The 25,014-nt window shown below is 47.8% G+C and overlaps 1 protein-coding gene and 1 long non-coding RNA gene across 2 annotated transcripts in view; one reads left to right on the forward strand and one right to left on the reverse strand.

Annotated features, from left to right (window-relative positions):
* The window catches only part of MMP2 (matrix metallopeptidase 2), a 115,966-nt gene that overhangs the window by 27,353 nt on the left and 63,599 nt on the right, over positions 1-25,014 (reverse strand). The window contains exon 2 of the mRNA XM_030796923.1: positions 14,188-14,461. Coding sequence (XP_030652783.1) covers positions 14,188-14,262 — 75 coding nt within the window. The 5' untranslated portion in view covers positions 14,263-14,461. The remainder of the gene's footprint in view (positions 1-14,187; positions 14,462-25,014) is intronic.
* Positions 16,697-25,014, forward strand: part of LOC115830954 — a 35,380-nt gene continuing 27,062 nt past the window's right edge. Inside the window, exon 1 of the long non-coding RNA XR_004026502.1 lies at positions 16,697-16,819. This is a non-coding gene — a long non-coding RNA (uncharacterized LOC115830954). The remainder of the gene's footprint in view (positions 16,820-25,014) is intronic.

Consider the following 25,014-nt stretch of genomic DNA (forward strand, 5'->3'; position numbering starts at 1 on the left):
GGGAGGGAGCTGGCAGAGCGGGGCTGGGGGCGGGGGGCGCACTCGGGCCCGCCCCTCTCTGCCCCACCCCCTACTCGCCCTCCTCCACTTTTCTCCTCTTTTTTCCTTTCTCCACCTCTTTTCCCCGGCCGCCTGCTACTCCTGGCCTCTGCGTCCACCCTCAGTGCACGACCTCGTCACCCCACTTCCCTCTCTCGCGATCTGGGCCCACAGCCTCAGAACCCCCTGCTGGGAAACATCTGGCGCTGTCGCTCTAGGCCCTTGACGTCCTGAGGTTAGAGAGCGGTACTACTTGGAGGGACGCCGGCTGGGCCAGGACACCCTGCACTCCCTGGGGTCAGGAACGGGAAAGAATGGTCAGAAACAGATGATCAGCCACATTGATAGATGGTCAGAGACAGAAATTTCCGATATTTAGAGATAGGGACAGAGAGGAATGGGATGAACAGAGATGGAAAGAGAGAGATGGAAACAGAGACAGTGGAAGGTCTCAGGTTCCTTCCTTACCTCTTTCCTTCTGCAAATGTGTAAGCCTTAACTTGGCCTCGCATAGTGCGAGATGCTAGATACACCTTGGGAAATAGAGCAGTCACGGGCCCCGCGTTAGAAACGTTAGAACAAGAGCGACTCCATCTTGAACAGGGGGCTGGGTAAAATGAGGCTGAGACCCGCTGGGCTGCACTCCCAGGAGGGTCCACATTCTCAGTCACAGGATGACATAGAAATTGGGCAAGACTGGTTTAATAAGATAGAGGTCACAAAGACCCCACTGATAAAACAGTATGCAGTGAAGAAGCCAGTCAAAACCAAGATGGCAAAGAAAGCGACCTCTGGTCATCCTCACTGCTCATTTTACGCTAATTATAATGCATTAGCATGTTAAAGGAAGCACCCACAAGTGCCATGGCAGTTTATAAATGCCATGGCAATGTGGGGAGGTTTACCCTATATGGTCTAAAAAGGGGAGGAGCCCTCAGTTCCACGAATTCCCCACTCACTCTTGAATCCTTTCCTGCGCCAAGCCAAGAATCCATGCGGCCTCTCAGGTTCAATCCCAATTTTGAAGTTCTCCCCGTGACAACCGTCTCTGAGGAATGTCTTCTCCCTCTCTCAAGAAAGACAGTTGAGAGATAAGCTGTGATGGGAAACTCCAGCAGGCTGTTGGGAACGCCTGACTTCAGCCCCTAAACTAGTAAAGACAATCAAGGAAGGCTTCCTGGAAGAAGTGACTTCTGAGCTGAGACCTGAAGAGCTAAAGAGGTGGAGTGCTGGGTGGGGAATATGGGAAATGTTTTAGGGAACATTGACAATGGCCCAGAGATGGAAAACAGCAAGAGGCACTGGAGAAGGAAGTTTTTTCTATCTGAAAAAGGTGGGGCACAGGGTGAGGGGATGCAGCTGGAGGGGTCAGTAAGAACCAGCCTAGGAATGGGGCAGATAGGACTGGGGGTCAGCAGGGAACAGTTTGAGAAGTAAGGTCAGGGGCTGAAAGAATCAGGAGCAACATGCTTGTGGGGGGCATTGGAGGTCATGATTATGTCTTGATCATTACGGCTGGAAAAATCTCTGCGGCTTGGGTCTCAGTGGGCTTCAGACAAGTTCAGGCTTGTCTGGTGGGTGTGTGCTGCTGACTTTCCAGAGTCAGTTTTAAAGGAGCCTCTTGGGAGGGATCTTGCCCCGCAGGAGGGAGCCAGGCCCTTCAGCCTGACCCAGTGAGAAACCTTGGCTGTTTTGGAGAGGGCGAGACTGAGGTCAGTTGGGAAGGGGGATTGCCTCCTGGCCCAGCCCCACTGGGCTCATGTCCACGTCCTGTGGATAGCCAGAGAGCCAAGTTGGAGAGCTGAGAGTGAAAATGGAAAAAGTTGTCTCACTAAAGCAGGGGCTGCAAACCCATGGCCTGTGGGCTGAATCCAGCCTGAACAGCATTTTGAAATTTGGGAAACTTCATGTAAAAATCTGACTTTCTGGTTTTCTTTTTTAAAAAATTTCCCAAAGATCTGGCAGTACTAGATGCCAGTTTCCATATGGCAATAATTTGCTGAAGCTGAGTAGTGGCTGCTCCCTTTAGATGAGGCACATACTTTGGTTTGCCACAGTCCTCACCACTCTCTATTGTATTGCCTTGTATGTGACTCCCCTCACTAGGTGTTCCTCATTTACACTTGCCCAATTTGAGTTTTAACCTTTTCAGAAAATCTCTGGAGTCTGCATAACATGCTTTGGGGCTCCTCTGGCAGAGGGCAGCTTTGACTGTACCTCTTCACGGCCTCTGTGGTTTTGGCCTACCAAGGGCCAGTTTTCCAGTGTGGGGCTTGGTGCCCATTCAGAGATGGCAGTGGCTGCAGAAGCAGCACTCAGTGAGAGAGAGGCTTCTGGGCCCAGCAGTGACTATGTCAGAGGCACTGGAACCAGAGCACCTCCATCTTGAATAGGGGTTAGGCTAAGACCTGCAGGCCTGCACTGCCAGTAAGTTAAGGCATTCCTAATCATGAAATGAGATAGGAGGCTGGCACAAGATACAGGTCACAAAGACCCTGCTGATAAAACAGGTGGCAGTAAACAAGCTGGCCAAGACCCACCAAAACCAAGATGATGATGAGAAAAACCTCTGGTCAGCCTTACTGCCACACTCCCACCAGCGCCACGACAGTTTACATATGCCATGGCAACGTCAGGAAGTTATCCTATATGGCCTAAAAGGCAGAAGCATGAATAATTTGCCCCTTGTTTAGCGTATAATCAAGAAATGGCCATAAAAATGGGCAACCAGCAGCTCTTGGGGCTGATCTGCCGCTGAAATAGCCATTCTTTTATTCCCTTACTTTCTTAATAAACTCCCTTTCACTTTATGGACTCGCCTCAAATTCCTTCTTGTGTGAGATCCAAGAACCCTCACTTGGGGCCTAGAATGGCCCAGGGGACGAGGAGAGAACAGGCAGTATCTGATGATAATGGGCTTGTTGGTGAGCACATGCAATATGCTCCAGGGCCCCTGTGCACTCCTGTATATCTCTCTTCCCCTGCCATGGTAACCCTGGGAGCCCTCTGTTGATCTGGCAAAGTCATAAAATGAAAGCAACCAGACCCACTACAGACTTCGTAAGTGAAAAACAAACTCTTACGCAACGAACAATGGAGCTTTTGGTATATGTTTGTTACTGCAGCATCTTTTAGTCATTCTTAATATAGATGCAAAAATGCTGTTTAGTGGATATAATTTTGTTCCCAAAAAGATATGTTCAAGTCCTAATGCCTGTGACTGTGCCCTCACATAGAAATAGAGTCTTTGCAGATACAATCAAGTTAAGATGAGTGGGCTCTAATCCAAAGCCTGTTGTCATGATAAGAAGACAAAAATGTGGACACAGAGACACACAGCAAGAAGAACTCCATGTGACCATGGAGGCAGAAATTGGAGCAATGCCTGCAAGACAAGGGGTTGCCTACAACCCAGAAGCTAGAAGAGACAAGAAGGAATTCTTCCCCCAGAGGCTTCAGAGGGAGCATGGCCCTGCTGACATGTTGGTTTTGGACTTCTAGTCTCCAGAGCTCTGAAAGAACAAATTTCTGTCTTAAGCCACCCAGTCTGTAGTGTAGTGCTTTTTTACAGCAGCCCCAGAAAACTATGCAAGCTGTGATTAGAAGACATCGAGATACGACATGAATTCCGTCATTTATTCGGGAAGTTTTTGATGAACACTGTTTTTGGTGCTGGGGTACAGTGGCATTAAGGTAGTGTTTTATTGATGAAGAGCAGAAATTACAATGCGGGACACTAAGCAGGGGACAGAGCATTGAGGGAGGTAGTGGCCATCTGCCATGTAAGCCTTCTAAGCCTTCCCAAGACCCTGTCCTCCTACTTTTAGTAGCTGCCCCTTAGTTTCCCACTGGGAAGCCCCTTCTCCCCAACTCTAGCTCTGAGTTCAGCAGATGTGACCCACCTCCTGGCTCCACAGTGGCGATGTGACCCAAGCTGGGCTAAAAGGCAGATCCAGGCATCTTGGCGAGGTGATGATTCAGATACCGGCTTGTGAATCCATTGGAGCCAAGGAAAGTTAATTCTGGGACTTTAGCTGGAGGTACAGGTTACCTCATTTTATTCACACTTTGCCCTACTATGCTGTGCAGAGATAGCAATTTTGCAAATTGAAGGTTTGTGGCTACCCTGCGTCAAGCGAGTTTATCGATGTCATTTTTCCAATAGCATGTGCTCACTTCCTGTCTCCGTGTCACATTTTGGTAATTCTTGCCATGTTTCAAAATTTTTCATTATTATTATATCTGTTATAGTGATCTGTGATCAGTGATCTCTGATCTTACTATTTAATTGTTTTGAAGTGTCACAAATGTCAGGCCTCCGAGCCCAAGCTAAGATACCATATCCCCTGTGACCTGCACGTATACATCCAGATGGCCTGTTCCTGCCTTAACTGATGACATTCCACCACAAAAGAAGTGAAAATGGCCGGTCCCTGCCTTAACCGATGACATTACCTTGTGAAATTCCTTCTCCTGGCTCATCCTGGCTCAAAAGCTCCCCTGCTGAGCACCTTGTGACCCCCACCCCTGCCCCCAGAGAACAACTCCCCTTTGACTGTAATTTTCCTTTACCTACCCAAATCCGATAAAACGGCCCCACCTCTATCTCCCTTCACTGACTCTCTTTTTGGACTCAACCCGCCTGCACCCAGGTGAAATAAACAGCCTTGTTGCTCAGAGAAAGCCTGTTTGGTGGTCTCTTCAGATGGACGCGAGTGAAAACAAACTGTGTCCACATACAAGGGTGAATTAAATCACCCTTGTAAATGTGTGTGTTCTGACTGCTTTACCAACTGACTGGCCATTCCTCATTTCTCTCCCTTTCTGTGGGCCTCCTTAGACCCTGCAATCAACAATATCAAAATGAGGCCAGTTAATAACTCTACAATGGCCGCTAAGTGTTCAGGTGAAAGGGATGGTTGCACGTTTCTCATTTTACATCAAAAGCTAGAAATGTTTAAGCTTAGTGAGAAAGGCATGTCAACAGCCCAGAGAGACCAAAAACTAGGCCTTTTGCACCAGCTAGCCAAGTTGTGAATGCAAAGGAAAGCTCTTAAGGAAAATTCAAAGTGCTATCCCCCCACAGTCAACACACGAATTATAAGAAAGTGAAACAGCCTTATTGTTGATACTGACAAAGTTTGAGTGGTCTGGATAGAAGAACAAAACAACCATAACATTCCCTTAAGATAAAGCTTAGTCCAGAGCAAGGCTCTAACTCTCTTCAATTCTATGAAGGCTGAGAGAGGTGAGGAAGCTGCAGAAGAAAAGTTTAAAGCTAGCAGAGGTTGGTTCATGAGGTTTAAGAAAAGAAGCCATCTCCATAAAAGTGCAAGGTAAGCAGTAAGTGCTGATGGAGAAGCTGCGGCAAGTTATCCAGAAGGTCTAGCTAGGACCACTGATGAAGGTCACTACACTAAACAACAGATTTTCAATGTAGATGAAACAGCCTTCTATTGAAAGAAGATCCCATGAAACAGCCTTCTATTGAAAGAAGATCCCATCTAGGACTTTTATATCTAGAGATGAGAAGTCAATGCCTGCTTCAAAGGACAGGCTGACTCTCTTGTCAGGGGTTAATGCAGCTAGTGGCTTTAAGTTGAAGCCAATGCTTGCCTGCTAATTCAAAAATATTGGGCCTTTACGAAAATTTCTTTCAAACTACTACTGCTTATTGAGAAGGCACCTGGCCACCCAAGAGCTCTGGTTGAGATGTATGAGATTAATGTTTTCATGCCTGCTAACACAACATCGGTTTTGCAGCCCATGGATCAAAGAGTAATTCTGACTTTAAAGTCTTATTATTTAAGAAACGTATTTCATGAGGCTATAGCTGTCATACATAGTGATTCCTCTGATGGATCTGGGCAAAGTAAATTGAAAATCTTCTGAAAAGGATTCATCATTTCAGATGCCCTTAAAAACATTCATGATTTCGTGGGAGGAGGTCAAAATATCAACATTAGCAGGAGTTTGGAAGAAGTCAATTGCAACTCTCATGGATGACTTTCAGGGGTTCAAGACTTCAGTGGAGGAAGTAACTGCAGATGTGACAGAAAGAACAAGAGAATTAGCATTAGAAGTGGAGCCTAAAGATGTGACTGAATTGCTGTAATCTCATGATCAAACTTGAATGGATAAGGAGCTGCTTATGGATGAGCAAAGAAAGTGGTTTCTTGAGACAAAAACCTACTCTTGGTGAAGATGCTGTGAACATTGTTGAAATGACAACAAAGGATTTAGAATATTCCATAAACTTAGTTGATAAAGGAGTGGTGGCAGGGTTCGGGAGGATTTACTCAAATTTTAAAAGAAGTTCTAGTGTAGATAAATGCTATCAAGCAGCATTGCATGCTGCAGAGAAATCTTTTGTGAAAAGAAGGGTCAATCAATGCAGCAAACTTTATTGTTGTCTTATTTTAGGCAATTGCCACAGCCACCCCAGCCTTCAGCAACCACCACCCTGATCAGTCAGCAGCCATCAACAATGAGGCAACACTCTTTGCCAGTAAAAAGACTGTGACTCACTGAAGGCTCAGATGATTGTTCTCATTTTTTTTTTTTTTTTTTTTAGCAATCAAGTGTTTTTAAATTAGACTATGTACCTTTTTTTAAACATAATGCTATTACACACTTAATAGACTACAATATAATGTAAACATAACTTTTTTTTTTAAATCAGGGTCTTACTGTGTCACCCAGGCTGGAGTGCAGTGATACAATCATGGCTCACTGCAGCTTCTATCTCCTGGGCTCAAGTGATACTCCCACATCTGCCTTCTGAGTAGCTGGGACCACAGGTATGCACTACAATGCCCAGCTAATTTTTTTGATTTTTTTGTGGAGACAGAGTCTCATTATGTTGCCCAGGCTGGTCTCAAATTCCTGGGCTTAAGCAATGCTCCCCCCTCAGCTTTCCAAATTGCTGGGATTACAAGTATGAGCCACTATGCCTTGCCCATAACTTTTACATGTATTGGGAAACCAAAAACTGTGTGTGACTTGCTTTGTTGCAATATTTGCTTCGTGGTGGCTGCCTGGAACTGAACTTGCAACCTCTAGGAGTCATGCCTATATTTGGGATGCACCTACACTTTCACCTGTAAATGGAGTTGGTCTGACCTAAGGGTGGAGCCACCTTTAAGGTTAGATAGAGGCTTCCGGAGGTTGAAGCTTCACCAATGGGAACAGAGCCAAAAAATCAGTGGAAACCCTGGACCCAGCCCTGCCTGTAGCCAGAAGTATCCTTCACTTTTTAGTTTGTGAGCCAATAAATGTCCTCCTCTCAACTTTGAGTTTTGTTTTGTTTTTTTGCTTAAAGCTGCCTGTGTTGAGTTTCTGTCACTTGTAACCTGAAGGTCTTGAATGAAACAGTGAAAGACTTTAGCTGAGAAACCTCTTAGCTGAGAAACCTCCCATCTTAGAGATAAGAAACTGCAAAGCTTCTCATCTTTAAGGTCTCAGCTCCAGTGCTGCCTCCTCAGTGAAGCCTAGCTTGACTAATCATCCCCTAAAATGAGTCACCTCTGTGTTATTTCATTTCTGGAAGCTACTGCTGTCTTGAAACAATCTTGTTACTTTAATTTCTGACTTCTTTATTGACTTCTGAACTAGAATGTCAGTTGTGTTTCCAGTACTTAGAACAGGGTTTTGCACACAGTAGGTACTCAATAAATATCTGTTGAACAAATAAATGGTTGAAGAAATGAATGATTCTTCCATACATATGGGCAGATGGAAGGGCAGGCTCAGTAAACAGAGTTAGGGCTGGTGGGGTGGTCCCCAGGGTAGAAGGAAAGGCCAGAAAGAGCATGACGGCTACAGAGACCCTCTGCCTGAGGTCCCTGCCCTCCTTTGTTTTGTCACAGGTCCCAGGTACATCTGAGAAGTATTCAAGGGCCCAAAAGTGGGCTGGGACACAGAGCCCTTAAGGAGCAGAGGCAGGGCGTTCCCCAGGGCCAAGGCATCCCAGAAGATTTATGTTCTCTCTGGGCTCCTCAATCCCAGGCTCATGGATTCCAAGCTCCAGAGGCTCAGAAGTCTTGGTTACTGTTCTTAAAACCCTTTGCCAACTTTGACTCACTCTTAAAATAAAACCACAACTCCTTGCCACAGCCTGCAGAACCCTCCACACCCTACCATGACCTCTCTGCAGCAATTGGGATCCCAGGAGGGAGCAGATGGCCCTCCCGGATAAGGATAATTCGAGGAGAGCTTACTGACGACGGATTAATTCCGAAGCACAGAGGTAGGGTATAAGGGAAGCCAAGGGGTGGCACGCAGGGACCTGAGCCAGAAGTACCAGGCCCAGAGGGCTGACCAGAGGGAGCAGTTCCTGGAACCCAAAAGGAGGGAAAATTGCACACAGCAGAGGCCATGAATGAAGCAGCCAGCCCCAGGCGACCTCCCAGGAGGAATCCGGAAATAAACACACTGACTGTATTCTCCTCTCTGCTTCTGATCTTTTGCCATGCTCCCCATTGGGAGAACCCAGTCCAGCCCAGGGAGCACAGGAGCTGGGCAATGCAGTCCGAGGGTGGGAGGTGCAGAGCCACCTGGGGAGGCAAAGAGGAGGGCCCAGCTCTGGCTTCTATCTTCGCATTCTTTCCCTTGATCTTTCAGCCTGGGCCACGCTAGCCATCTCTCTATTACTGAAAGATAGCAACCCTGTGGTGAGGGCCGTAAAGGTGGCTGCTGGGGTCCTCTTTTAAGAAAGAACTTGCAGGCCGGGCTCAGTGGCTAACGCCTGTAATCCCAACGCTTTGGGAGGCCGAGGCAGGTGGATCGTTTGAGGTCAGGAGTTCGAGACCAGCCTGACCAACATAGTGAAACCCTATCTCCGTTAAAAATACAAAAATTAGCCAGGAGTGGTGGCGCCTGCCTGTAGTCCCAGCTATTCAGGAGGCTGAGGTGAGAGGATTGCTTGAACCCTGGAGGTGGAGGTTGCAGTGAGCCAAGATTGCGCCACTGAACTCCAGCCTGGGAGACAGAACAAGATCCTGTCTCAAAAAAAAAAAAAAAAAAAAAAAAGAAAAAGAAAAAGAAAGAACTTGCCAGTCAGCAGCAGAATGCAGTGAAATGACAGCCTCAGCCTTTAAGCCTAAGCCCTCCTCCTTTCAGTCAAGCCCCAGCTAATGGTTAAGCATGGCAGGGGGCTAGAGCCTGGTGTATCTGCTTAAATGTGGGACTCCTATCCTTTCTCCAGAGCTTCCCATTGGGTGGGTTGATACTTTTCAGAGCTGTCTGGAGGTCTGAGATTCTCTCTTTTCAAATATGCCTTATCCCCCTTTTTCTTTTCATAGTCCCCCAAACTTACAGCTTCATCTCAGACTCTGATTCCTGGAGGACCCAACTGACACATCTGTTCCCACTGGATTTTGCATTCAATGTTCCCTTGAACTGCAAAGCTTCTCATCTTTAAGGTCTCAGCTCCAGTGCCACCTCCTCAGCAAAGCCTTCCTTGACTAACCATCCCCTAAAACCAGTCACTCCTGTGTTATTTCATTTCTGGCAGCTACTGCTGTCTTGAAACAATCTTGTTATTTTAATTTCTGACTTTTTAAAATTGACTCCTGCACTTGAATGTCAGCTGCATCTCCAGTACTCAGAACAGGGTTTTGCACATGGTGGGTGCTCAATAAACATCTGTTGAATAAATAAATGTTTGAAGAAATGAATGATACTTCCCTAGATATGGGGAGATGGAAAGGCAGGCCCGGTAACTGGAGTTGGGGATGGTGGGGTGGTCCCCAGGGTAGAAAGAAAGGCTAAACAGAGCACTGGGGGCTCTGCCCTGGGCTGCTCAGGAGTCATTTGGCTGACTCAAAACTCTAGGGATTTTCTTGTCTTACAAAGGCACAGGTTCCATCCTAGAGCTTCCCTTTCTGCCATGTGGAGGTAAGGTAATGATAGACCACTTTAGACTTGGGAGTCTGAAGGTAGAATTGTTTATTTGTAACCAACAGCAGGAGAAATTTAGGGTAGGCTCTAGGTGGGACTTCCCAACAGCAAATAAAAAGAATGAGGATTTAAAGGGTTCATAAGGTAGGTCCACTTCCCTGAGGGACCTTAGCAAGACAGAGGACTGGTGAGACCCTCTTTGGCCTAGCCTGGACTCATGGGTGGACTCCAGGACCTTAAGACAGCTTAAAGATTCTGGCTGGGCTGGGAAGGACAAGCGGACAGTTGGCCTCCTTCCTTGCCACCCCCACCTTGCTCATTGCTTACCCCACCCAATTTTCTCTCCACCACCCCCACTTGGGGTCTCTGAGTCCCTGAGTCACTGTGTCCTCCAAGACTCTGCCCCGGCCTACTTCCCCATCTCTCCCTGCTGTGTTCTTAGCCACAGCCTCTGACTTCGGTTTTGTCCAAATGTGTGGCCTCTGGCTGGGATGGTCAGGACAGGTTAGGATGTGGCTCTGGGGCAGCTGTTGCTTGTGCCTGCTCACCCTCACTCTCTGTTCTTCTACTTACAGCACCCTAGGCTGTCCTTGAGAAAGCAGGTGTCCCTACCAGCCATGTGCCCCAGGCCAGTGGGAGAATTGATCCCTCAGGGACATGATGCTAACTTCAGGAATGGGCATAGGAGACTGTTGAACGTGTCTGTCTGGGGCAAGGGGCTCCTCAGAGAGGAGCAGGGGAGCAGAAAACATGGCCTTGTGATGCTGTTTGAGATCCTGGATACAGCTATACCTGAAACCAATCTAGTCTTGGATTTTTCAGTCTAGTGAGCCCTTTTTATACTTAGTCCAATTTCAGTAACGTTTCTATTATTTGTACCTAAAAGCTCCTGGGCAATAGAAGTGTTACCTTGGAAAGGCCACCACTAAGCTTCTCCCCAGCAGGACTCATCCCCCAGGGAAGGAGTCTTAAGCGGATAAGGCTAGTGAATTGCCATAGGTCCTGGTGTGAGTCTGTCTGTCTGCGGGTCACTAAGCCAGGCAGAGACCTTGCCATTTCCTGTGCTCCTAGGGGTTGGGTTTTCCCCTTTTGGCACCATGGGGTGGAAGAGATCAGAGTAGAGATCTGGCCCCCATGGAGCACCAGGACATCAGTGAGGAAGGGGCCACATTCCTGCTGCTGTTTGAGCAACCCCGGGAAGCCCAGGTTATGGGGAGCTAGTTGGAAACCAAGCAGTGAGCTCCCTGTGCTGTACGCGAATGTGCTCAGACCAGCTTGGGCTCCTCTACTGGGGGAGGCTGCAGAGAGGATTCTACCCACCCAGATCTGCCTCTGATTGGAGGACCTATGCCCAGCTGCTAGTATGAGGCTGCCCTGGCAGAAGAGACCAGCCTCCCTGAAGGTCACGTCTTTTCCTGGAGCAAGGCATACAAGGCTGGTTGGTGCCCAGTTACAAAGGCTCCACTCCCTCCTTTTCCCAATTTGGAACACTTCTTTTTTTTCTTTTTTCTTTTTTTTTTTTTTTTTAAGACAGAGTCTCACGCTGTCACCCAGGCTGGAGTGCAGTGGTGATCTCAGCTCACTACAACCTCTGCCTCCCAGGTATAAGTGATTCTCCTGTCTCAGGCTCCTGAGTAGCTGGGATTACAGGTGTTTGCTACCATGCCTGGCTAATTTTTGTATTTTTAGTAGAGACTGGGTTTCACCATGTTGGCCGGGGGGAGTCTCAAACTCCTGACCTCAAGCGATCCGCCCGCGTTGGTCTCTCAAAATGCTGAGATTACAGGTGTGAGCCACCGCTCCCAGCCCAATTTAGAACACTTCTGAAGTGCCGTTCAGTTCTAGAGCTTCCCTGTGAGGTGGGATGAGGCCTCTGTGGAGACTGCACAGCAGCCCACCTTCTTACCTGCCCCATTCCACTTTCTTCCTTCCCCTTCTGAGGGTGGTGACCCCGAGAGCACTCCCTGATAAATCTCCTGCTCACTCTTTGTCTCAAAGTCTGGGCCTCCTAGGCAGTCCGTCCTGTGAAAATCCCCCATAGCACCATGGGTTCCTCATGGACACTTGTTCTTTTGGGTTAAGGCACTGTCCCTCAGGTGGGGTGGGGTTGGGGACAATACTTTTCCAGAGGAGAGGGAACATGGTAGCCACACATTTGTTACTGGTAGGCTTTCCAGGCCTGCCTTCCTGTAGAATGGAAGACCACAAATGGTCGGAGAAAGGAGAGGCCCAGGTCGGGGCGTAGCCAGAAGTGGGGTCCTTGGGCAGTTAGGGGCTGCTAACCGAAGACCAGCATGTCAGATCTGCACAACTCCCAGAGATGATCCAATTCAATTTCCCTGTTTAATGACAGCCAATGCTGGGGAGGACAACCAGCAATCCCCTGGGCTCACTTTGAGCCAGGAACTATGCCAGCCATTTTCACACAGGTTGTTGTACTCAGTCCTCCCAGTAAATTCAGGGGTGACTAGGCTATGAATATGATGGGAAAAGTGAGCCCAGAGAAGTTAAGGAATTTGACCAAGGACACGCAGCAAGTAAGCACAGTGCTGGAACCCGAATTGTTGATTCTTTCCTCTGCAGCTGCTGCTACCTCTCCCACTGCTGGGTTCTCTATCTGCCCAGCTCCCCACTCTGCTGTCTGGTGCCCCTTTGTGGCATCCCTGCAGCCAACATCCCTCTGCCCCTCCACCACCCTCAGCTCACTGGTTCTCGGTTCTCCCTAGTTTAGGGATGTTCTCCAAATGCCCTCCCTTTGACCCATCCGCAACTCTACCCTACTTTGAAAGGCAGCTCAAAACTCCTTGCCTCCAGGAAGTCCTCCTTGATTCTGAGCCCTTCATCTGCAGCCATGTTTGGGTACTGAATATGGCTTCCAGATCGTGCGACCCCAGGTGACAACCTCATAGAGCCTCACTCCCTTTATTTGTCCAATAATTGTAGCAACCCTCTCTCAGGGCTGTGGCAAGGAATTGTTGGTGTTTACAGTGCCTGCAATGCATGCAGTAGATGTCTAATAATTGATCATTATCTTTATAATAATGTGTTCCCTACAGTGTTCACCAAGCAGGCCTATGTGTATGTGTATGTGTGTGTGTGTACAGGTGTGTGTGTGTGTGTGTGGATATATGTGTATATGTGTAGATATATGTATGTGTATATATATGTATATGTGTGTGTTGTATATATGTGTGTATGTATGTGTATATATGTGTGCGTGGATGTGTGTGTATGTGTATGTGTACACCTGTGTATATATGTGTGTATGTAGATATGTGTGTATATATGCACATGTGTGTTTGTGTGTATGTGTAGATATGTGTATGTGTATGCATGTGTGTATATGTGTGTATGTTTATGTGTGTGCATGTGTGTATGTGTGTGTGGATATGTATGTGTGTATGTGTATAGTGTGTGTATGTATGTTTATATATGCGTGTGTGTGTGTGTGTGTGTGTGTGTATCTGTCCAAATCAAAAGATCAAAAGTCTTTGGTGAGTACCTACTGAGTGCAAGGTTTTTATGCTGGGAGGAGGCACCCAGACCATTGGCCGATGAGGCTCTGATGAGGATGGGGTTGGATGCTCATTACCCTAAAATAGAACTGGGCCTCCCTGGCCGCCGAGCTCCTCCTTGGGCTTAGAACTACCTGGGCAGGGAAGGATCTGTGCATCTCTCAGACCACAGGTTCGCTAAGGCGGGATGACTCCAGCCCCGATCCCACATTTCTAAGGCGCGCTTCCTTCTGCAGATAGGCTGCGCCATCTGGTGGCCACTTTTGGAGACGCAGCCACAGGGTTCAGAGCTTCCTGGATCAGCCCATTCTCTGGGCTCATGGCACCATCTACTGGCTTTAATGCACAATCACGGTCCATTAGCTTCAGCCTCAGCATCACCTGAGGATGAGGTTCTTTAAAAAATTCTGGGACTCCATCTTAGAGCTACATAATCAGAATTTGGGGGAATGCATGCATAGAATTTATATTTTAAACAAAACAAGATTCCCATGCGATTCTTAACTCTGGAAAATTTTGAGAATCATGACCTTGCAAATACTTCTGCTGAAGTATTTGCACCTGCTCCTCACCTGTTTGGTAATAAAATCAGCATCCACTTTACGTCTCAGAAAGCTCATTTACTATTTGTTGGCACTACTTATCCTCTTAAGAGGGAGACCGGGCAGACTGAGGTTCTTGTTTGCAATTTAAAGATGAGGAAATGGGGACCCAGAGAGTCACATGTACTCACCCAAGACCACACAGTGAGCCAACAGATACCTTCCCTCCTCGCTCTTGGCACGTAGGGGGCAGAAAGAAGGAGCATTTGCCATCAGGAGGCCTGGGTTCCCCTAGCTGCACTTTGCGAGCAAGAGCTCTGCAAAAGTAAGATGGTGCCACTGGGGTGAGACTTGCTGGCCCCTGGGTCATATGATGCTCCTGTTTGTCTGTCTGTCGATTACTGTAGCTATCTGGCTTGCCCGTTCTTCATCCTGGTTGGGTTGAGGATGGGGTTGGGCACTGACCTGTCAATCAGAAATAACGACATGGAAGGCTTCCAATCATAATAGCTTGCACTTGTCGACAATGTTACAATATTGTTAGGCCCTGTTCTAAGTACTTTACATATATTAGTTCATGTGATCCTTATCACAGCCCCTGAGAATGCATTATTATTATGGTCATCTCTTTATGCATGAGGATACTAAGGCATAGAGAAGTTAAGAAACTCACTCAAGGTTACACAGAGAGTGAGTGTTGACCCAGGCAATCTGCTCTGGTGCCCACACTCTTAGGCTGGTGCCATCCAGTGCCCCTGGAGCAGGCAACATTTGGCTTCTGCACCCTCAGTGACATCAGTATTTTCTCTGGTCATCCTTGGCCAAAGCACCCTCCCTCTGGGGCTCTCTGTCTGTATATGTTTATTTGCCTGGTAAATGTTTATTAAGCCCTGTGCTAAGTGCTGGATATATAGCAGCAATTAACCACAGTCATTGCTCTTGTGGTGTTTGCATTCCAGTGGGGAGACAGGAAATACAGAGCAAACAGACTCATAAACAAGGTAATTTTAGATGGCTGGGAGACCTGGGAGAGATGAGGTCAAGATTATCTGATGGGGGCAACTTGAGAATGGGTGGTCAGGGAAGGCCTCTTGGAGGCCCTTGTTAGGTCTGAGTCCTGAAGGAGGAAAATGAAGCAGCCACATGCAGAACAAGGGGAAGAGTGTTCCAGGTAGAGCAGATGGCAAGTGCAAAGGCCCTGGGGTGGGAACAAGCTTATTGTATTTGAGGAACAGAAAGAAGGCCACCGTGGCTGGAGCAGAATGACAGGCACAATGAGCTTTTGTGGGTTTGGTTGGAGAACATGTCTCCCCACCTCCTTGGGAGTTGTCCCTCCTCCCCACTGAGGACAGTGTTGCTGGGAAGGTGGATTGGGTTACTGTCCTGCCCTCTTCAGAAGCCAAGACAGTTCTAAGCCTTCCTCCTACTACCCTGCCAGGGTGGGGCTGTGATCTAGGCTGAGCCAATGGGATACTCATATGTTTTTTTTTGAGACAGAGTTTCACTCTTGTCGCCTAGGCTGGAGTGCAATGGCATGACCTCGACTCACTGCAACCTCTGCCTCCTGGGTTCAAGCAATTCTCCTGCCTCAGCTTCCCGAGTAGCTGGGATTACAGATGCCCACCACCAGGCTTGGTTAATTTTCATATTTTTGGTAGAGACGGGGTTTCACCATGTTGGCCAGGCTGGTCTCGAACTCCTGACCTCAGGTGATCCACCCCAAAGTGCTGGGATGACAGGCGTGAGCCACCGTGCCTGGCCCACTCATATGACCTTGCGTGACATAGATATAGATGGAACAATGGCAGCCCAGGCACAGCAGCTGTGGGACCCTGAGGCCTGGTGTCCCCACCTTGATGTCTGCTCCAGTTGTCTGGCTCCCTTATCCTATTCTAACAAATCCCCCTTTGCTTATGTTGGCCAGAGTTTACTTCTGTGGCCTATACCCAAATGACCCTACTGATGCAGTGGAGGAATGAAGGGAGATGAAGTTGGGTCCAGATGCGCTAGGCCTGATTGGCTAAGCCAAGGAATTGGGTTGTGTTCCAAGGAAAATGAGGTCCCTGGGGATTTTTCTGGCACTGCCCTTCTGAGATGCTGTGATTCTGTGTGGGTGGCTTCCCAACTATGGGCATGACCTTAATCCACCAGCCCCTGTCCGGAAGCTCTCCCCTGCCTACCCAGGCCCAGGTCCCCACCACACTCTACCACTAGTGCACAATTGCCCTCCATAGGCACCCAGGCAAGGTGAGCTTGGGATTACTTGTCTATTTCCCATGCACCACTCATAGGGTCTCTCTATGGCTCAGATAAACATCTCTAAGATTTTATCCCTACCACACACTCCACCAAATGAAGAGTAAAATAAGAAGGGAGGAGAAATAGACAATCAGAACATCTTATATGTTGTGGGGCCCAGAAAGGGGGCTGAGGAGGGGTCAGGGAGCCAAGATTCAGCCAGTGCCCCAAATGCCTCCTGCCCTTGAATTCCAAAGCATCAGGAATCAGTCACGGTAACAACAGCCAGCTGGTGACCCCAATCCCTCTGCACAGCAACAAGCCCTGGCTCTTGTTTTTCTAAGAATCCAGTCAATCCTCTTTCCTGTAAGTTGCAACCCAGTCCTCCCCCCAGGCTGGGCTGAGGACAGAGCTTGTCTTCCCGATGGTGTCACCTGGAACTCGGGTTCCCCTGCTCCCTTTCTCTTCAAATAGGAAAATTGGCACAGCTTGACTTTCTTCCACTGCCCTCCCAGCCACAGCTCAGACACCTACAAACTCCCACCGCAGGCTGGAGTGCCCTGGAGCCCTAACTGTGATACCCAAGTCAGTTTCCAAATCCGGACCTTTCTGCATCTCCTGTTCCCACTCTCAGGGAACTCAGCTGGTTCCTACCCTTCCTCCCCAGTGACCAGCCCTGAGGAATTGACAGCTAGGCCACAGCCTCCTCCTCCTCCAGCTTGACCCTAATTGGAATAAGTACCTCCATCATGGAATCCCAGAGGGACTTACAGTGGGGTTGTAGGCAGTGAGCCATGATTGCACTACTGCACTCCAGCCTGGGCAACAGAGTGAGACCTTCCAAGAGAGAAAGAGAGAAAGAGAGAAAGAGGGAAAGAGAGAGACAGAACAGAAACAGAGGAAAGAGAAAGAAAGAAAGAGAGAGAAAAGAAAAGAAAGAAAGCCAGTCATTTAAAGTTTACATTGAACAAGGGCTTACAATATGCCCAATATGCTAAGTGTTTTACAAGTATTGATTAATTGATTCAAAAGACATTTATTGAGGGGTGTAAAATGACTATCTCTATTTTATAGATGAAGAAACTGAGGCACACAGAGGTGAAATAGCTTGCACAAATGTTGCTTAGTTGGTAAGTGGATTACTCATGGCAAAGCTAAGCTAGGCAGCCTGCCTTCTTTTTTTTTTTTTTTTCCATGATGGAGTCTTGCTTTGTTGTCCAGTCTGGAGTGCAGTGGCGTGATCTTGGCTCACTGCAACCTCCGCCTCCCAGGTTCAAGCGATTCTCCTGCCTCAGCTTCCCAAGTAACTGGGATTACAGGCATACGCTTTTTTTTTTTTTTTTTTTTTTTGTATTTTTAGCAGAGACAGGGTTTTGCCATGTTGGCCAAACTGGTCTCAAACTCCTGACCTTGTGATCTGCCCACCTCAGCCTCCCAAAGTGCTGGGATTACAGGTGTGAGCCACCATGCCCGGCCCTCATAGTCTTAATAACTGAAAGACAACAGCTTCTAGAAGGATTTTGTAGCTGTCAGCATTGCCTGCCATGTCTGTACGGGGCAAGGCCTTCCCTGGGCAATTTCCTTTCCCATGACAGAAAAAGGGTGGGGCCCCTTTATCCTGGTGTTGTGTGATCAGCTATCTGGCTGTGGGTGCAAAAAGGATGCACTGAGACCAGGTTTTGAAGGCATTCACAGACACATGGAGCTCTTGGAAGGCTCCTCAGCCTCGCCTGTCCTCTGGGGCGGTTCTCAGAGGTGGATGATGCCGCAGAAGCAGCAATGCTGCAGGTTCTCACCTGGAATCTTCCATTCCAGGCCAGGCCTGGAGGAGCAGCCATCCCAGGAGGAGCAGCCATCCCAGGCAGGAATTGCTGGAAAGGCTGCAATCCTTAGAGAGATCTGGAAATGAAGCTATCTTAGTGAGGCAGCAGTTGGGAGCAAGAAACAGAAGCCCCCTAAGACTAACTAAGGAGAAGGGAATCGGAGTATGATTACAAGAACACTGGGAGGCCAGCTGGGGGTCTTGAAAATCACGGGCTCAGGCTGCTCTCAGCTCTTTCTCGCTGTGGTCTCTCTCTGTTTCCCAAGCTCCCCTCTCTGCAGTCACCCTGGGCAGCTCACTCTCCCTGTCCCCTGACCCCTCACGGTGGCCCCACGTGGTCTCTCGGTCCACTCAGCTGTCCTTCCAGGTCCCTGTGGAGAATCCCTGAGATAGGAATATAGAAGGTGTGGGGGCCAGAGGGGGTGCAGAAGGTGAGGCACCATTTCATCCGTAACAGCCATGACCAGAAATGCTAGTAAATGCTTTTTGAGGCTTGTTTCATCGTGAGATTCTGCTTCAGAGGCCAGTTGGCCATTTTTCAGCCCTGGCCTCTTTGGCTGCCGGAAATAAGACCCCACTCTAGCAAAGAGAGGTTCTTTTTTCTTCTTTTACAATTCCACATCGTTCCAAGGGTGATATTCAGTAAGCCCACCTCAGATGGTGTCTGAGAGTGTTAGATTCTGCTCATCTGATGCTGAGAATTGTGTCTGAAACAGTCAGTGCTGAGTAGCTGTTGTGAGCAGGAGCGGATGGCTTCCTGCGTATCCCAGTGAAATCAGCCTGGGGGCTGCAGGGTGCTTTTCGGAAGGGCCACTCCCCAGGGGAGTGAGGATTGTGGGGATCCTGGTCAGTCCTGCCTCCCTGAATTCAGCCAGCTGCTGTTCCGAGCTCCCAAACAAGGCCATTTTTTCAGCATCTATTACGTTGGTGCAAAAGTAAATGTGGTTTTGCATTACTCTCAATGGCAAAACCGCAATTACCTTTGCACCAACCTAATAGGGTTCCAAGACCTTGGGTGTCACAGGCCCAGACAAATGAAGCTGAGGGCCAGGGGTGAGAGGAGATGGCTGGATTGGAGACTGGTGCATGAACTGGGCATAGGCACTGCAGGAGGGAAGCTGGGTGGGGCCTGGGCGAGCTGTTTTCGGGGATTCTGAGGCTGCAAGGGAGTCCGTGGTTGGAAAACCCCCAAGGAAAGGACAGACTGGTATCAGGGTGTGAAATGTCCTTAGACCTCTCCTCTGCCCCACCCCAGTGACCTAGAACTCAGCTAGTTTTGATGCTTGTTGAACCAGAAATGCTGTTGACTAAGTTTCTGAACCCTCTATTTGTTTGTAGGGGGAGGGAGGGAGTCACATAGAGCTGCTTTTTTTTTTTTTTTTTTTTTTGAGACAGAGTCTCACTGTATTGCCAGGCTGGAGTGCAGTGGCGTGATCTTGGCTCACTGCAACCTCTGCTTCCCGGGTTCAAGCGATTCTCCTGCCTCAGCCTCTTGAGTAGCTGGGATTGCAGGTGTGTGCCACCACACCCAGCTAATTTTTGTTGTTTTAGTAGAGACAGGGGTTCACCATGTTGGCCAGACTGGTCTCAAACTCTTGGCCTCAAGTGATCCATCTGCCTTGACCTCCCAAAGTGCTGGGATTGCAGGTGTGAGCCACGGTGCCTGGCCTGAGCTGCTTTTTAAAACATGAATTAGTTGCTATATCAGTTAGCTGTTGCTGCCTAACAAACCATTCCAAAGCATAATGGTTTCATACAACATTTTTTAAAAATTAGTCAACAGGCTGGCTGGGTGGTTCTGCTGATCCAGGCTTAGCTGATCTGGGCTGGGCTCTCTTTCATCTGCAGAGCTGATGGGTCAGCTGAGCTGGGCGGGTCTAGGCAGCCCATGGGATGGTGTGGCTCTGCTCCATGTGGGCTCTGGTCCCCAGCAGTGCAGCCTGGGCTTGTCTTCACGGTGGAGGTGGCTTCCAAGGCAGAGGATGGAAATGTGCAAGGCCACTTGAAGCCTAGGCTCAGAACAGACACAACTTTGTTTCTGACACACTCAGTGAGTCAAAGCAGATTCAATGGGTGGGGAAATAGACTCTAACTTGCAATGGGAGAGGGTACAAAGTCACTTATAAAAAGTTTAAAGAGGCGGAAGATTGGGGCTATTTTTGCAATGAATTTACCAAGTCACTAATATTTCTAGCCTTCCTTAGCAAATTCCCAGTATCCACAGTAAACTGGAACAAAATAGGAACCGCCCTTTTAGGATGGTTGCTGTTAGGATGTGCTGTTTCTGTTTCTTTTTTTTTTGAGATGGAGTTTCACTTTTTTTGCCTAGGCTGGAGTATAATGTCGCGATCTTGGCTTACCACAACTTCCGCCTCCGGGGTTCAAGCGATTCTCCTGCCTCAGCCTCCTGAGTAGCTGAGATCATACGCATGTGCCACCACGACTGGCTAATTTTATATTTTTAGTAGAGGCGGGGTTTCTCCATGTTGGTCAGGCTGCTCTCGAACTCCCGACCTCAGGTGATCTGCCCGCCTTGGCCTCCCAAATTACTGGGATTACAGGCCTGAACCCAATCTCACTAGGTCTGTCATTCATATCTCTTACCTACTTGGCCCTGTAGGCAAGTGAGTTGACCATCTCGCCCTCCAATACAACCAACTCATGCTCATGAACTGGCTCCCCATTGTCTACAGGAGAAAACTAAGCTTCTTAGCTTGGCAGTAAAGGCTTTTTGCCATGGACTATTCCAGGCTTACCTCCTGCCTTTGCCTTTTGTCCCTCTCCTCAGCTCTCTCTTACACCCTAAGTCCTTGTCACACCTTTGCAAACACAAGGCCCCTTTTCTTTATGTTCTTCTGAACCTGTCTACTTTGCAACCTGTTCCTTCTGCCAGGAATACTCTTTCTGTGCCTGGAGAAACTTTCTTCTCCTTCAGGCTGTGGCTCGATGTTGTGCCTACAAAGTCTCATTTTATCCTTTTGGGCTTCCCTTGATGCCATCCTCCACATCTTGACCCAGCACAATTGACTCCTCCTTCCCCAGCTCTGTCTTTGAGAGTGTTATAAACACAGCCCTCTCACTCCACTTGATGTGGCTGTAGATGTGCCAGACTGCCCCAAAGTGTGTGTTTTCACCAACACACCTGCATTCACGTCTTGCCTCCACCACTCATAAACTCAGTTACCCTGGCAGGTTAGTTGATGATTTCTTCTAGCCTCAGTTTCCCCATCTGTGAAATAAGTTTACAATATATCTACCTTTGGGTGTTGTTCTGAGAGGCTCAATTGAGGTAGCAGATAGAATATACTTAGTATGGTGCCTAGAACATAGCAGACATTCAATAAATATTCGTTGTATGAATAAATAGCCCAGGGCCAAGTCCTTTGCAGCCTCAGCACCTCCCAGCCTTCATGAGACCCTCTCTGTTTTTTTTTTGGGCAATAGTATTTCTATTCTTCAATCCATGTCAACTTCTTAATCGCTTTGTGGGGACCGGAGTAGGGGGCGCAAAACATGCCCACAAAGTACTTGAAATTATTGCTCTTCAGGAATCAAAAGACAAAGATTAGTTGCCTGTCTCTGTCTCACAAACAAATTAATGGAGTGGCAGCTTTTGGTGCAAAATATGGTTCTTGCCGAAAGGATTATATGTATTAAATCCCGCTAGAATATGCTGAGATTGTATGTGTGCGTGTGTGTGTAAAGCAAAGCTGCAATAATCATACATTTACAACTAATAAATTGGGTCCTTTAATTCCTCTGCAATAAGCCTTTGAAATATAATCTGTCATTTCAGACTTACAGAACATGACTTTTCATAATTATAATTCTCCAGCACACATTACTACTTATAATTAAATTCACTTTTAGGAAATATGGAGCTTTTTTGTGGATTATCTGTTCATACGATGTCATGATGGTAAAATTAATGTATAATCTGTTGAATACATTTGGTTGGTTTTTGGATAAAAACACACACACTCTGCTATTGATCAAAAGCTGGAAAGACAGATGAGCTGAACAAAATATATACTACTTCTCAGCAACTGGCTGAAACAAAGCCAAAGCAAACCCAGGCATATCTTTCCCATCCCTGCCTCCCAAATAGGGCATCTAGGGCAATGGGAAAAAAAGCGTTTGAGTTATTTGAAAGGACACAAATGTGAAATTATGGCCAAATTGTCTGCTGGAGATGACACAGTGTCATAAATTTTGAACAGCAGTTGAGTAAAGGTCTCTTGCTGGATGGATGATCAGAAAACAGACCCCAAAAGGCTCCAAACCAGCGACCGTGTGCAGGAGACATATACGGATTCATGAGCTAAGACACAAAGGAAAAGATAAGCAGATAAGGAAAATGAAAACCCTGAGAAATAGGCACACAGAAAGTGGGCATTAGTGGTCTAACAGCACCATCTTAAGCTTTTTTTTTTTTTTTTTTTTTTTTTTGAGGCAGAGTCTAGTACTGGGAGTGCGTGCAATGGTGCAATCTTGGCTCACTGCAACCTCTGCCTCCTGGGTTCAAGTGATTCTCCTGACTCAGCCTCCCAAGTCACTGGATTACAGGCCGGCGCCACCATGCCTGGCTAATTTTTGTATTTTTGGTAGAGACAGAGTTTCACAACGTTGTCCAGGCTGGTTTGAACTCCTGACCTCAGGTGATCCACCCGCCTCAGCCTTCCCAAGTGCTGGGATAACAGGCGTGAGCCACCATGCCTGGCCCATCTTAAGCTTTTTATCAAAAAAGCTACATTGCATTTTTACAACTCTGGACAAAAATGTTTTATCCAGCCAAAGCCATGAATTGGTATGTTCCCTACTCATATCTCAAGAGAAGTAAATGCTTCCTGAAGACTGGATTTGAAGAATGATGAGGAAATCTCTCCCTACCAGTGGAAATGTCCTTCCAGGTTGATTCTTTTTCCTAAGGCCCAGGAAGAAGACTTCTGTTTCAAGGATAAGGTTTTCCTGAGAGTGGCAACTTGAATGAGAAGTCAAATATTTAGCATGAACCTGACAACGTGTGTGACTTTGACAGAGGTGTAAGACAGAGGGCACCTCTGCACTTGGGACAATGAATTTGAGCAAGAGGACTAGGTGAATTGCTGTTGATACAGGAGTGGCTTCCAGGAGCAAAAGGCAGGGAAAAGGTTAGAGAAGGGTCTATATCGGTATGTGTGTGTGACAGCATGTGTCTATGTGTGTCTTTATGTGCCCGTGTATACACATGTTTGTGTGCATGTGTTTATGTATACATGTATCTATGTGTATGTGGTCTGTACATATGTGTGTCTGAGTGTGTAAGCATGTATCTCTAGGGGTGTGTCTATGTGTCTGTCTGTGTATGTCTGTCTGTGTATGCGTGCCTGTGTCTTAGTCCATTTGGGCTGCCATAACAACATGTCATATACTGGGTTACTTAAAATAACAGAATTTATTGCTCACAGTTCTGGAGGCTGGGAAGTCCAAGATCACGGCACCAGCAGATTCAGTGTCTGGCAGGGGATCCCTTTCTGGTTAACAGACAGTGACTTCCAGCTATGTCCTTATGTAGTTGAAGAGGCAAGAGGTCTCTCTCTGGCCTCTTTTATGAGGGCACTGATTCCATTCACAAGAGCTCCTACCTCATGACCCAGTCACTGCCCAAAGGCCTTGCCTCCTAACACCATCACCTTGGGAGTTAAGATTTCAACATGGGAATTTGGGGGAATACAGACATTTAGACTATAGCAGTCCGTGCATATGTGTATGTTTCCGTTCTGAGTGTGTGAGTGTGTGAGTGTCCCTGTGTGAGTGTATGAGTCTGGTATCTGAGTGTTTATGTGTGAATGTGAGTGTCTGAGTGTGAATGTGTGTTTCTGTCTGGTATCTGAGTGTTTATGTGTAAGTGTGAGTGTCTGCATGTGAGTGTGTCTGTCTGGGAACTGAGTACCTCTGTGTGAGTGTCTATGTGTGACTGTGTGTGCCTGTCTGGTATCTGGATGTGTGTGTGTATGTGTGTGTGTGTGTGTGTGTGCGTGCATGGTGTGTATGAAGACAGTGAGAGGGAGAAGAGAGGAACAGGCCTTAGGCAAGTTTCTTCTCCTTTCTTGTTCCTGAGTTCTCCATCAGTGAAACGATTCTTTCCCCAGTGAGTCCGTTAATCTACCAACGTTGCCCTGCTATGTGCCATCTCTGCAAGGTACCGGGGATGCAGAAGTGGGAGTCAAGGGGCGCTGCCCTCACAAGCTATCTATGACATCAGGTGGTGGATGATTGTGGCTGGCATCTTCCCAGGGACCTCACATCAACAGCAAGAAGGGCCACCACCTGTGAGGCAGGGCGTACCTTCCCCACGTTATTAAAAGTACATGCCCCCCCCCCATAATCCCAGCACTTTGGGAGGCCAAGGTGGGTGGATCACAAGGTCAGGAGATCGAGACCATCCTCGCTAACATGGCGAAACTCCGTCTCCACTAAAAAAATACAAAAAATTAGCCAGGCTTGGTGGCGGGTGCCTGTAGTCCCAGCTACTCAGGAGGCTGAGGCAGGAGAATGGCGTGAACCCGGGAGGCGGAGTTTGCTGTGAGCCAAGATCGTGCCACTGCACTCCAGCCTGGACGACAGAGCAAGACTATGTCTCAAAAAAAAAAATAAATAAAATAAAATACGTATGTGCCCCCACCATGCATAAGGACAGGGTTAGGACTGCCAGGGGACAGAGGAGGAAGTCCCTCACTCGGCAATAGCTCTCTGGCTGTAGCCCAGGCAGTCACTACTCTCTGAGGTGGTGATAGATGCCACTTTCCTAGGCTCTCCATTGTTAAAGACTCGAAATGCTGCAATGTCAGCAATTATGGAGGCATTTCTTGTGGCTATGGTCCAGGCAGGGCACAGGGAGGAAGTCATGGGCAGATTCAAGCAGGAGAGCCTATTAAGACAAGCTCTCTAAACAGAGGTGATGTCAGCACAAAGATCA

Source organism: Nomascus leucogenys, chromosome 2 (assembly GCF_006542625.1).
Source record: "Nomascus leucogenys isolate Asia chromosome 2, Asia_NLE_v1, whole genome shotgun sequence".
NCBI classification, from domain to species: Eukaryota; Metazoa; Chordata; class Mammalia; order Primates; family Hylobatidae; genus Nomascus; species Nomascus leucogenys.